We start from the raw sequence: 14,981 nt of genomic DNA, 5'->3' as shown, positions 1-14,981 counted from the left end.
CACATGAAAATACATAAAAACAGTTTAAAACACTGTATAATTAATTTTGCTACCTATCTATAACACAACTGAAATCAAGTAAAAATATATTTCGAGAACAAAATTAAAATGTCTTTTATTCAGAGATAAATTAGTGATTTTAAGTAAACAATTATTATAATAAAAAAACACGCTGAGACATTTAAAGAAAATCAGTACTATTTTATAATTTTCTAAGTTTCTTTGTATCTAGAATTCATATTTTTCAAACAGAACAAAAAGAAAAAATAGTTGACATAAAATTGTCTCAAGCAGGCTAATTTGTACAATATTAATCACGTTTACAAGTCATTAATGACATGCTATTGATGTTTTTATTTAAATAAAATAATCCTCTTTTCCTTCCAGAAAAAAAAATCTAATCAGGTAAAACTAATAATTCCAGCAGAAGTTAATTTCTCTTTACACGACATTAACTCACTTAATAATCTTGAAAGATAGATAAATTTTAAATACGGAAAGTTTATTATTCAAGCTTTGCTGTATTATTGGATAAAAAAAACTTTTATAAAAATGTTTAAGATAATTAGAAACATTTAAGATAAATAAAAAACTGACTAATAGCTATTAAAAAAAACTATAGTAGTAAAGAATAAAAAAAAGGATAAATAGAAAAAAAAACATGGTCTTAATTTTTAAAACAAATCTTAATGCTAAAAATAATATTTTTCAGAAAAAAAATTTCTGAAAAATGCTAAAAGAGATAATGACTATCAGAAAGGCTTTTAAAAATGTAATATTATCACAACACGGATAAAAAAAAAAAAAAGATTACATACAAAAGTAAAATAAAACAAATATCAATCTTAATTTTTGAAAGAAAATTTTAAACAGGGTTCCCACTCTATGATGAGATTGAAATTCAAGGACTTTCCAGGACTTTTCAAGGACCTCAACAAAATTTTCAAGGACCTTAATCTAAGACCAATTTTAAAAATTATTCTCTTCTATTTTACTAGAAGCAACAATGCTTGTTGTGGCAATAATTAATTTCAAATATAATACCTAAATGCTTTGCCTATATAGAGAGAGGAGAGTATATGTATTATGGACTAAAATTTATATTTTTTTAAAAACAACCCTACTGGTTTCACATATTAATTCACAAAATCATTTTCAGCACAATCTATAACTAATGGTAAAGAGGTGTTAATGGCAGGGTTGGGTTTTTGACGTCAAAAAGTGGTTTTTGACATGATAAGGGTATAATACTGGTTTAAACCGTCAAAAATGTCAAAAACTAAAGTTTGCCAAAAAAATATATAAACTTCAAAACTACCAACAGTTGCCATGCATTATATTGAAATTTAATTATACTATAGGTAATAAGCAGGTTTTAAAATATTTTTTAATTAAAATTAAGGTAAAATAACAGATTTAAAATCTCAGAAATTTATATTCAAATGCATGTGCAGAAAAATTTTGCACAAAATTTTTTTAAATATTTATATTTTGAAAAAAAAATTTTTTTTTTGATACTTAAGAAAAATAAAAGTTTATTACTATTCATTTTTGACATATAAGGAACATATAACTAATATTTATAAGGAACTTACAAGTTATGTTGTATAAATACAAACTTGATAAAGTGTATGAAAAAAACTTTTAATGTTATACCGAATATCTTTATTATCCAGATTGTTAATTTGAATTTAAAAGTAGTTATATTTGTGAATAATGATAAATATAATTCATATTGTTTATTATATTTATTTATAATTATTACACTTATCATTTTAAAACAATTTTTACCTCTTAATTTTTTTCCCTCACTTGTATTAAGAATACAAATAATGCATATCTTGAAAGCAAGAAGTAATTATTCAACAGCTGAATATTTAGATATTCAACAAAACTATGTATATAGTATTCAGCAAAATGAAATTCACAAGTATTTGGATAAACTAAATTTTCAGCATAGTAAATGAATAGGCTGAATATACTGTAAATCGACACTAACTATTCTGTGTATTTAACAGAAAGCACTTAAATTTGTATTGTCTTATGTTAAAAAGATTATTAAGAAGATTTAAAAGAATATTAAAAAGATTTTTCTTTAAAAGATGTCTAATGTGCAAAACTGCTAATGTTTATCTTTAAAAATGTCTAATTTTTAGTATAATCTTTACTATACACTAAATTTGGTTATAAATAAATTTCTTAATAATATCACTGCAGATTTTCAATAACACATGAAAATGAATACATAATATTACAAAAGATGTGAGCTTTCAAAAGTACAAGATTTTGGTCACTATTCAAAATATAAGTGTTTCTTCAAAATTTTAAATTTATTTTTTCTAGAACATATTTAGATTGTTGTTGTTGCTCATTTACGTCGCACTAGAGCTACACAATGGGCTATTGGCGACGATCTGGGAAACATCCCTGAGGATGATCCGAAGACATGCCATCACAATTTTGATCCTCTGCAGAGGGGATGGCACCCCCGCTTCGGTAGCCCGACGACCTGCACGCGAAGTCGAGCACCGAACATATTTAGAAACACTATCCTTTATAAAAAATATATAAATTTTATGTATTAATTAAATTTCACATATGAATATAGATTTTTGACATTTTCGACAGTGAGGTTTTTGACGTGACGGTTTAAACCATGGTTTAAACTGTCACATGTCAAAAACCTGCCAACCCTGGTTAATGGTGAAATCCTTTAATCCTGTGTATTTCCATGTGAAGGCTGCATGAAAGACAGAGCTAAATCTTAGGTATTCCATAACCCCCTCCTCTCCTCTATTAAACATCGTTTCTGAGATTATTCATCCATAATTTACACAACCTTCTCTAAATGTTATGCAGCAACAATTCTTTCTGAAAATAAAAATTAGAAGGAACATATCCGAGTTTCACCATGTTTAAAAGCATTATTCGTTATGTGTAATCCACAACTGTCAATGAATATGACCTGGTGGGAATATTTCTCTTTTAATTCACACTGAAGCTTCTAATAGAATTTCCAATTGACATAGGGTCCATCCATGGATAATTGAAGTATTTTAGAGAGCTTTTAACCATCATCCATGCATTTGTAAAAAGAGGACAAAATATTTTCTGCAGTTCCATGACCCATAAATTGGGAGATAAGATACTTAGTGCAAACTTTATTATCAATTCCTTACCATAATGTCCATCTGCTTAGATTGTAGAGACTGATTTAACGTCTCATCAAAGAGTACAGTGTAGCAATCAACATTCTGCAGCTCATTTATAAGAATCCCTCTGAAGTATAGTGCCAATCCAAAGGAGCCCAAATAGGCTCACTTTGTGGCACTACAAAAAACTTGTTTTGCTATACAGCTATCAGCAAACATTTTGGAGAACAATTTACTAATCCCTTCACAGGAGTTACATGAATAATTACTGGTGATGCACTTCAGACTCCAGAGAATTTCAGCATCAAGCACATTCCTTTTGACCAGACAATGTTACCTCGGCCACTAAAGTTTCTGTTTCACATGGGGCACACCGTGTTGAAGGAGTATTTACACCAGATGAATTAGATGTTGATGTCTTTGGAAAAAGAGAACTCAGGGCATGAGACTGCTTTTTTGTTTTACCTTTCCTTCATGTGTGATTTCAGAGCAGATTCTTCCATTTTCGCGATATCGATCTCCTTCATGCATAATCGGCACTTGGCTCTAAACTTCTTTTCGGGCATCGATAAAATCCATCATCCAAGCTTGATTATCCATCCATTGGGGATTAAAATAGCACTTCCCAGGCATAACTAGTCTAAACTACATAACACAAATACGAAGCCGTGCCTTTGCGAATACGCTTTACAATAAAGTTTTGAAATGACGCAAACGTAAGGACAAGTGCGGATGGTAAAACGGCAAATTTATTGAAAACTACAAGGTACATATTGTTACGAAATTCGAGAGTATTCCAGTTTCGATAAGAAAAAAGAAGATCTAAGCATATGCGACAGAAGATGAAGTGGAATCTCGCCCCGAACGCATTGATTGTCTGCTGTGCTCCGCGCGCTTGGCAAACACCAAGACGCTAGGCCCAGTTAGAAACGGTGGCATTAAAAACCACGTGAGAGAGCTCGGGAACAAAACAGAAGGAACGAGAAAGATCCGCGGGTGTTTTATAAAAAGGGCCGCCGGCAGTATTGGACAAATTCAAGGACCTATCAAGTTTTTCAAGGACCTAAGACGTTTTTCAAGCACTTTCAAGGACCTAAATTTAGCAAAAAAAAATTCAAGGACTCTCAAGGACCGTGGGAACCCTGTTAAAGCTAAGCATTTGTTTTCTAATTTCTGTATTTTCATGCAAGAGTGAAGTTTAATCTAGATAGTAACCAAAACAGAAATTGTTCTAAATTTTTTAATTAAAGAGTAAATGCTAAAAATCTCAATTTAACTTTTTCACATTTTTAAAACCAGTGATCATAAAAAATAACGTTCATTAGATAAGCTCTTTAAAAAGTGCTGTCACGATACAAAAAGTCTATCAAAAACGCTTTGTTAAAATGCTGCACTATAACACAGAAAAGTCAGCAAAAAAGAAACAAATAATAAAAAAGTTCTCAATTTATAAAACAAAGTGTTGAAAAAACGTCAAAATTGACTTGCCTGAATAAAATTTTTAAAAAAAATCACCAATACAAAATTCATGGTTCAGTATAAAGTAATCTAGGTTCAATTTTTCAAATTTCACCTTTCCATTTGTCTTTCAGAACATAAATTAACAAGTTTTAGAATTTAACTATTATGTGTGAAATCAATTTCTAATAATATATAGTAGAAAATACACTTTTATATTACTCTATATTGGATCTATTCAAACTTCCTCCCAAAGAAAATTTAGTAAATAAATACTTTTCCAAACATCAGGTTAGAGGGAAAGTTCTGTCGTATTTTAAAGAAAATATTTGAATTCATTTATAAAAATATGTGTTCAATATTAATCAATTATATATGCTCTGTTATTTGTTACAACATGTTGCCATCTTTCAGGTAACCTGCGAATTCCTGTTTCGTAGAAGTTCTCGTCCTTGGAGTTAAAACAGTCAACAACTGACTTAGAAACACTTTCAAAAGATTAGAATTTTTTTCCCGTTAGAGAATTTTGCAGAGATCTGAACAGGTAATAATCAGATGGTGCAATGTCAGATGAATACGGTGGGTGACTAAGGATTTTCCATCCTAACGCATTCAGTTTTTGTAGTGTCACCATTGCAGTATGCGGGCGAACATTAGTCCTGGTGGAACACTATTCCTATTCTGGACGCTAATGCTGGCCTTTTTTCTTTGATAGCTGCATTCAATTTATCCAGCTGATTGCAGTACAGATCCGCGTTGATGGTTTTTCCCTGTTTCAGCAACTCGTAGTACACTGAACCTTTCCTGTCCCACCACAAACAAAGCAGTACTTTTCGTTGATGGATACTTGGTTTTGGAACTGTTGCTAATGATGCTCCTGGTTTGCAGTAAGATTTTTTTATCTTAATATTCTCGTAAAGAATCCACTTTTCATCTCCAGTAACCAGCCTGTCCAAAAACGGCTGAGCATTGTGTCTAATCAGATGTTTTGAACACATTCTTACACGATCAGAAAAATTCTTTTCCCTTAATTCATGTGGAACCCAAACACTTAACTTTAACACAAACCCAAGAGATTTAATGTGATCTCCAACAGTTGTATAATAAATGCCAAACTCTTCTGCAATTTCTCGACTTGGTAAATGTGGATTATTTTCCAACATGGATCGCAAAACGTCATTATCTATCTTGGATGGTCGTCCAGATCGATCACTTTCTTTGAGGCTCAGATCACCGGAACGAAATTTACTGAACCATCTTTGACAAGTATGAACATGTACAACATCTTTTCCAAATACCACACATAAATTTTTACATGCAGAAGATGCGTTGCTTCCTTTTTGGAATTCATATAAAATGCAGTGTCGTAAATGTACTTTATCTACTGACATGTTTTTCACTTTAAATATCACAACTAAATGATGAATTGAAAAGGGCACCTTTTATATTATACAGCAGCTAAAAAAACAAAAAAATCAGACTGACTCACTAGCTAGATGCAGGGTATCTGCTACACTTTAGATTTTCAAATTCATGACTTTTCATGATTTTCCATGACTAATTTCAAGAATTTTTCATGACTTAACGAAGTTACTATTTTTTCTAACAAAAACGGAACAATACATTTAAAAAAGCATTATAATAACATTAATTGAAATGATAGGTATAACCAAAACAGTCATACTCTGCATCTTCATATTTATAGATTTTAAATTTAAAAAACAGAGTAAAGAGAGAGTTGAAACAATAAGATAGCTGGAAAAAAAAATACAAATAATTTTTTTTCTGCAGAATTATATTCTAAAGATATTTTTCTTGTTCATCAGAAAGGAAAGAAATACTCCTGATTTTTTTGTTCTCATTTCGGAATAAAAAAAATTTGCCAATGACTGGTTTGCTTAAGCTAGAATTTTAAATTGATAAAATTAAAAAAAAAAAAAATAATAAAAATTCTTAAATCACAGAAGTTAAAAAGATAATTCGCTCTAGAAATGTTTTTTCTTTCATTTTTTGAAAGAACACCAAAATTTGTAAAGAACATGATAAAATAATTTTATATTCGAATAAAATATGACTGAGTGGTGATTTTGTTATAAATTCAGATATTTGGAACAGGATGAAATTGGGGAGGGGGATTCCATTTTAAAAATTAGATTTTTCGGAGACCTTAATCCATGGCTTTCCATGATTTTCTTTAAAAAACAGTAAAAATCATGACATTTCATGACAAATTTTGTTCAATACTAAAATTCATGACTTTCCATGATTTCTCATGACTTTCCAGGTGCGCGGATACCCTGTAGATGTTCTTTTTATTTACAAGAAAAATCACCTGTCTATTTAAAATAAGACAGAACTTTCACTCCAACCCAATACTTTGCCGAATATTTGGCCAATTACTCGGCCAACCAAATATTGAGCAAATTGGCCAAATACAGAATAGTGGCCGAATATTCGTTACATCCTAATAGGAAGAGAGTCCTGTAATTCATTATTATAGAAAAATTTTAATCAGGTACCATATATACAACACATTGTGAATTGATTTTTCACAATTCACAGATAAAAACAAAGCAATTTCAAAGTAACAAAATAACTTAAAATTTAAATTCCTCTCTTTCAATTTTTTCTTTACAGATGAATTGTCTTCTATTAATAATTTTGGTAATCAGAAATATATGACAAGGAGAAACTTACTTTAAAATATAAATCATAAATTATTTGGAAAATATTGGAATGCACAAAATAAATTTCTTAGTTTACAACAGTGCATTTAACAAATCACTAATTCAAAAGTTTTCTTAGGCAGCAAAAATATTAGTTATGGAAAAGTTACAAATAAATTATGTGCACACTATTTAAAATAACAATTTGTAATATCTTAAAGTTTTCAGTCAAAATCTTTTTTTAAATCAGAACACATGTAAAAGAAAATCAGATACTTACAATTAAGTGAAAAATTATGTCTTCTATCTTGTTCCCTTAAGCTTGAAATCTTTAAAAATAAAAAGAAATTTTAATAATTAGTATGAAGATAAGCAGAAGGAAAATACTTTTGAACTTTTTTAATCTCTTTTAGTAATACAGAGAATTTCAATCATCTATTATATTATTTAATACTATAAAAATAAAATAATTATCTCGAACTGTTTGATTTCAATTACATAAAATGGTGTTGTTCTTTTTAAAAATATTCCTGAACACATAATCTCAGGAACAAGGGAGAAAAACTTAGAGGTCACACTCTTTCTTTGTTTGAATACAAAGTGAGTTCTAATATAAATAATAAACTTAATTTTTATAGGGCTCATTTGAGGATTTATAATTTGACAATTGTGATCCGAAGCAAATTTTTTTCAAACTGTGAAATTAAGCATCAGTTGTATGCTTGCAAGTGAAAATTATCAAATTTTGATATAGTATCTCTATAAAAACTTTTGACAACTGTAACCATAATTTGCTAATGACAACACTCTTTTCTTTTCTCAGAGCAAATTATGGAATGCTAAATCTTTTTTTCGATATAATAGTGAATATTTATCAAATAAATGCATTAGTACGCTTTTTACTTAAGACATCCCGCTTTTTCCGTCATTAAAATGTGCAGAACAGCCCTGTGGCAGAATTTTTTCTGACTTTCTGCGACAAACCTAATTAGAACCAATATCTTTCTGCAAGATATTTTTATCGTTATAAAAGTATGTGTAATGAATTTATAATAATAGATGAAATTCGTGTTTATAAAATAAGTCTACATGCATAGAATAAAACTGTAATTTCATAATATAAGTTTACATTTCTTAATAAGTTTAAATTGTTTAAGTATAAATTTGTATAATCTTCGATAATAACGAAAAGTTATAAATGTATAGATCTGCAGACAAAAATGCTTACTAGAGCATAAATAAAGATTGTCCAGACAGAACCTGTAATAAGATAGAACTTATAGAAATAGCTAAGAATGGACAATAAGATTAAATTTATAAAACAAGATAACTGAATTTGAAGTATCAGTTTAAAACAGTATGATTTAATGTTTCACTATAGTAGTTATATCAGGTACAGAAACAAATCAGGTGAAAAAATTAATATTGAAGTTGAGTAATCAAAATAATAAAATAGTATTGACTATAACCGAATTCTAAAAGCAAAAAGATTAAAGCAATGTTTGTTTCAATTTTTTCTACTTCTAATTAATTTTACCTAATTAATTAGATTCGATTAATATTGTACTGACTTATTGAAAGATTTTTTTTTTTAAAAAAAAGGAGGTAAATAAAACTTTTTTCGTGATCAGGTTAAGTTCAGAACGAAAAAAATACACAGCGCTTGTGATTTCGCACTGTATTGTGTAAATATATAGCACTGATTCCACACGAAGTATGCAGAAGCAGTTTCCGACTCAATATGCTCAAGTCTATTCAACACTCGAAACGAAATAGTCTTTATCAGTACTGAAACATCGGTATTAGAGCCATATTCATTGGATGCGATTTTTTTCGCATGCGTATAAAATGCTCTGTTCTCATAAAAAAAACACAAAGCAAATTACTGCGCCAGCGATAGAGGCTGAAGTTGGCAAATTTCCAAAAATAGCTTAATAAAGGGGAAAAAAATTCTCCCCTTTTTATCCAGTAACTGTTTGTGTTGGAGATTAACGGAGAATTACGAGCGCTTTCTCCTTCTGCGGTACGCTAGAAAAAAAAAATATTTAAAACAATTCTGTAAGAAAAAAATTTTGCGGAACCATTATTGCTTCTGCAGAAATTTTTTGTTTCTGAAGAAAATGATTTTTTTTGTTGGTAAAACAGCTTCTGTTTCTGCAGAATTTATTTTGAGAACTTTTGTTTGTGGCAAACCAAAAATTTTTATTTCCCAAATAAAAAAAATCTTTCTGCAAGAACTCAGTCGCTTTCTGCGACAATGTCGCTGTGTCGCCGTGTTTCTGCCACGGGGCAGAACAGTTATAACTGTCATTTGTCTATCTATCTCCAAAAATGGGATATCAAACACAGCAATTTTTGGAAACAAGTTAATGAAGTTTCATATTTATAACCTATTTAATATATTTTATTTAACATATTTTAAAAAATGAAAAAAATCTTTAATATTTCAGTCTATAGAGCATGTTTTGCCAATAAGTAGCAGGTGAGCAACACAGTGAAATGGCGGAGAGTCAACAATGGCAGGCAAGGCTTGTCAAAAAAAATTAAAATATGTTGGCTTCCAAAATTCTGCTAAAATCCATAATATACACTTTTGAACTCATAATACCTATCATGTTATCAGTTCTACTTATAAGATATTGAATTCCTATCATTGGATTTTATTTAATTCATTATGGGACAATCTTTAAAAATGTTTATTAACAATGAAACAAGTTAGTACTTTAATTTGATTCATTTTTTTAAATCTCCACTACTCTGATTGTAATGGGCATAATTATTATTATTTTTTATAATGTACACTATCCGAAAAATTTAGCTACTCTTGCTCTAGAGAAAATGTACTCTTAGAAATTTTATAATTTCAAAATTTTGTTCTAATTGCCCATTTTGAGTTAAATTTTCATACAAATAAATAATAAAGACTCCTTTACATATAAATACCAAGAAAAGATGACTTTCTTTCAAAGTTTATAGCACAGATAAAATGTAATCCAGGTTCCCACTTAATTTCAGAAAAAAATTTCTTGACTTTTCCAGGTATTTCAGGAATTTTTTTAATGTAAATCCAGGCCATATTTTATCTAATAAATACTGCTAACATACTATGACAAAGAAATTTTGAAAAATGGTTAATATCAAGACTAAAGGAAAGAAAGAAAAAAAAAACTTAAAATTTCTCGAGAAAAAATGAAGTACATATTGGTAATAATGTACATACAGCTTGAAATATTACTTATAATGTATATAATGTTGGTTATAATGAATAGTCTACTTGTTAAAACTATTCATAACAGCAATTTTTTTTTTAATTTAGAAACTATTGCGGTCTATGGAAGCAAAAAATTGCAAATAATAAGTAATATTTTACATTATTTTTTTTCTTAACAAAATAAATACAGTATAGATTCGTTGTAATTATTTTCACTTAGTATGTTTAAATCGATTCAACTTGTTTTTTTAAAAAGATAAATGTACTTTTGAAACTAAAAGGGGAAAAAATCCTAAAACCATATAAAAATTTCTAGTACTTCCTCTTGTAATTTTTGTACAATAAACTAAACAATAGATTTCACAAAATAACAACAGATTTAACAAGTCAGAAAGAAACGTGTAACATCTACCAGAATACAGTCTACAGAATTTACACGTAAATAGTTTTATTTTATTTGTCTTGTTAGCAAAATTTGCAACTACACTAAAGAGGTTTGATTGTTTGATGTCACAATAAACTAAACTAGGATATTGGTAATGGTAAACGATTCATTTTTTGAAACTTGCAAATAAACAGAACAATATATGTACAAATTCAAGTTTACTTAATGCAGTAAAGTTAAATCTAACAAGTTCTAACAAAACATCATGTTCATCACTTGCTACTAGAGTTTTGTTTACTAGACTTAGTTCCCCTTTCACACTTAGTTTGCTACTAGTGTTGATACAAGAAGCTTAAGCAAAAGCTAAATCTCGTTATTGGCATTAAACGAAATACAACTTTGAAGATTGATATACAGTGTTACATTTTATTATATTTCCAATCAATCATGTTAAAGGAAGAACATTCTAAAACTTGATAAATAATATAAATCTACAAAACAACTTTATTAAGCAAAGAGGAGTCTGCTGTGCTTGCTTATAAATGATTTCTGATTTGCTGCTTTCATAGATATATGTACATACATACAGGGATTGTAAAATAAGTCCCAAAAAAATACCAAAACATGAAGCTTGCAGTATTGAAAAAAGTTGTTTTTAATGCTCTCAGACTGTCATTTCTCAATAGATTGCTGTTAAAGTAACAACTTTATGAGTCACTTGTGTTCATTGTCATAGTTGATTGAAGGGGAAAATACTTTAGTTTCTTTTATGTAATAAGAGAAATAATGAAATCCTTGCAATTATTAAACATGATTATTTTAAAAAAGTAACACTTAAAAAGATCAAAGTGGAATTTGATAAAGTTCATAGCACACCTGCTCCTATGCTCATGAATGTTTAGAATTGAGATAGCTGTATATCCACTAATTGAATTCCTCAGAAATGGACAAAATCTTTTTTTTTTTTTTTTACACTAATGTAACAGCAATGGTGCATACATTTAATTACAAAATTTGCACAGTTAGCAATTAAATTAATACAGCTAACCCTATTCACCAGATTTAGTTTCTGATGACACAAATTTTTAAAGATGAAAAAATGGCTCAGAGACAAATGATTCACATTGAATGAGAACTGAGAAGGCCATTACCCAAATAGATTGAGAACTTTCTGAAATTTGTATTTTTAAGAGGCTTAAAAAAGTTAAACACTAGGGGGAAAAAAATATTATAATGAAAAAAAAATTGATCCAAAATGATTTGTTTTTACCTTTTCCTAAAAAACATTATACAGAAGTTTCTATTATTGGAGATACGGAACAGAGATTTCTATTGTTGGGTGTGTACATATATTATATATTAAAAGAAGAAACATTAGACTAAAATCCTTATGGAAATCATTGGCCTGAAACAACACAAAGATAAATAATTATTAAAAAGTAAAAAGAACAGAACTGCATACCTCTTCACCCAGTATTTGGTTCAAGAGGTCCAGCTTTTTCATGAGCTCCTCCCCCTCTAAGTCATCTAGATTTAAAAGGGAAAAAAATTAAATAATGGAATTAATAAAATCTTAAAATACATAATTTGTTGCAGAATATTTAAAAAGTATCTTCTAAAAGAAGTAAAATATTAATAGAATATTTTTTCTTAAAAAAAATGAGAGAAAAAGTCTGAAAATTGGTAATTCAAATAAGGAGAAAAGTACAATTTTATATTGAAATAACAGCAATTTAATACAATATATTTTGATAATACTAAACTGGAATATGATACATGATTTAATGCTCATCCAACCTTGATTAAAAAAAAAAAAAAAAAAAAAAAAAAACAAGATTATTCAGCTTACATGGCTTATAAAACAGTTTTATGAGTTTTTGTAATTTAGCTTAAAACTAAGAAAAAATCTTTTGAAATTAATGATAATAAATTTATACAACTAGTATTAAATGTGACACAGTACAATTTTACTGCTCATACTTCATTAAATATAACTTACTTTAGTACAAATATGTTTACGTATTACAGAAAAATATCTACATAAAGGAAAGTGCATTCCTCATGTCATCAAAATTGATGGGGGGAAACATACACAATCAACTATATATAGATCATTTTAACAATTGCACACTTAAGGTTACACATTTTGCATATTGAATTAACATCTCTTTCAATATAAATCATTTTTTTCTTTTAAACAAAGGTCTTTTCTTTAACTTAAAATATAGTCTGAAATTCTAAATTTTTAATTTGTATAAACAATTAAAATAAAAAAATGTACTAAATAAATTTTTTCTTGTAGTAACTTTAGAAAATTTTATTTTAAGCTAATTAGATAAAAAAAAATGACATCATTTGTCTACATGAAACTTAAACCGAATCATAAAAAAATTTAATCAGGGTTTCCTCAATTAACCTAATGCACTTTAATCAGAGATCTCTTTTAATGCAAACCAATTTTCTCTGATAGATAAAGCTATTTTTTAAACTTGCAACATAGTATGAAACTCTAAATTTTTAATTTTTTTAATAATGAAATTCATTAAAAAAAATTTCTTGTAGTATCTTTAGAAAATTTTATTTTAAGCTAATTAGATTAAAACATGGCATCATTTGTCTACATAAAACTTAAACCCAATCATAAAAAAATTTAATCAGGGTTTCCTCAATTAACCTAATATACTTTAATCAGGGATCTCTTTTAATGTAAACCAATTTTCTCTGATAGATAAAGCTATTTTTTGAATTTGCAACATAGTATGAAACTCTAAATTTTTATTTTTTTTAAACGTTTAAAATAATGAAATTCATTAAAAAAAATTCTTGTAGTATCTTTAGAAAATTTTATATTTTAAGATTATTCGATAAAAAAATGGCATTATTCTTCTACATAAAACTTAAACCGAAACGTAAAGACCTTCCCTTTCTTTTTTTGTCATAACAGCTCAAAAATATACAGTAAACACATAAGTTACGAAACAATACAGTTACAAAACACATAAGTAAAAATAAATAAATAAAAAGTATCAGAAAAGAAACAATACTTTTTCTTAAGCATATAGTTAAATTTCTTTTTTTAATTGAGTCACCTCTGTAATATTTTAAGAGTTTAAATTATTATAATACTTATCAACCCAACAAGCTTCTTTGTGCACAATTTGTGCTCTCTTTGCTCACTTATAGGATATTTGTGAATTTTAGTCTAGTTTTATATGTACGCTGATACTCTTTTCAAAATAAATCTTTATACCTTTTTAAAAGTTCTAAAAGCATTAAAGATATAAAACATATGTTTCCCTGAAAACCTTTGATTTATAAACATTTTGATACTCCAGGTTGTATTTCAGCAGATCATGAAAACCTACTACCACTATACCTATATTAGATACAGAGACGATACAGGGATAAAACAGCAAAAATAGAAAATGTCTCAGCAGAAATGGCAAAATAATTTATGTTTCTAACTTTCGTTTAGTAAAAATTTAGAATTTTTTCAATGGAAATTTCTAGTTACGAGTATAATTGTTCCATTTACACACAGTTTTGTATTTGGTTGATAATTTACACTACCTCATATTAAATAATTGCAATACAATAATCGCCAGATGTATATACAATAGAGAATGTACATTAAAAGTTCAAAATAAGTAAGTTCCAAACCACACTGAGATCATATTGTTAAAATAAATAATGCCAGGAAAGCATGCGTTTTTTAACAAATGAAACAAAAATATCTTTACATCGTTTCAACAAATGGATATCATTTTAGTTCATGTTCAATGATTTTATTACAAAATATTTTAACAAAAATTGTAAAAATTATCATCAATATTTGACAGGAGTAATTTCGGCTTCATGAAAGAATCTCTGAAATTTTAGCAAGAAAATGTAGAAAACATATATATTCATTTATTGGGGTCAATACCTGCTTTTAGATAATTACAAATTATAATTTTCATAAATAGGAAATTGATGCATCTCTTTTAAAATTATTACTTGAAATTTTAATGCTGACACTTTATAATATAAATGAGCAAAGTTCATCAGTATCATGGGCTATATTATTTCAAAAAATTATTGTACCTACATTTCACAACAATATGAATAAA

General features: G+C 28.0%; 1 protein-coding gene across 3 annotated transcripts in view; it reads right to left on the bottom strand.

The window, feature by feature from the left end:
* Positions 1–14,981, bottom strand: part of LOC147815875 (uncharacterized) — a 387,319-nt gene that overhangs the window by 354,625 nt on the left and 17,713 nt on the right. For all 3 annotated transcript variants that reach the window (XM_087157613.1, XM_087157612.1, XM_087157614.1), the window contains exons 6-7: positions 12,335–12,399; positions 7,557–7,605 (exon numbers count right to left, since the gene is read on the bottom strand). In XM_087157613.1, coding sequence (XP_087013739.1) covers positions 7,557–7,605; positions 12,335–12,399 — 114 coding nt within the window. The remainder of the gene's footprint in view (positions 1–7,556; positions 7,606–12,334; positions 12,400–14,981) is intronic.

Source organism: Parasteatoda tepidariorum, chromosome 2 (genome assembly GCF_982258835.1).
Source record: "Parasteatoda tepidariorum strain Cologne lab strain chromosome 2, Ptep-v5.0, whole genome shotgun sequence".
In the NCBI taxonomy this organism is placed as follows: Eukaryota; Metazoa; Arthropoda; class Arachnida; order Araneae; family Theridiidae; genus Parasteatoda; species Parasteatoda tepidariorum.
The sequence above is the reverse complement of the archived record's forward strand: the minus strand, read 5'-3'. Positions and strand labels throughout refer to the sequence as shown.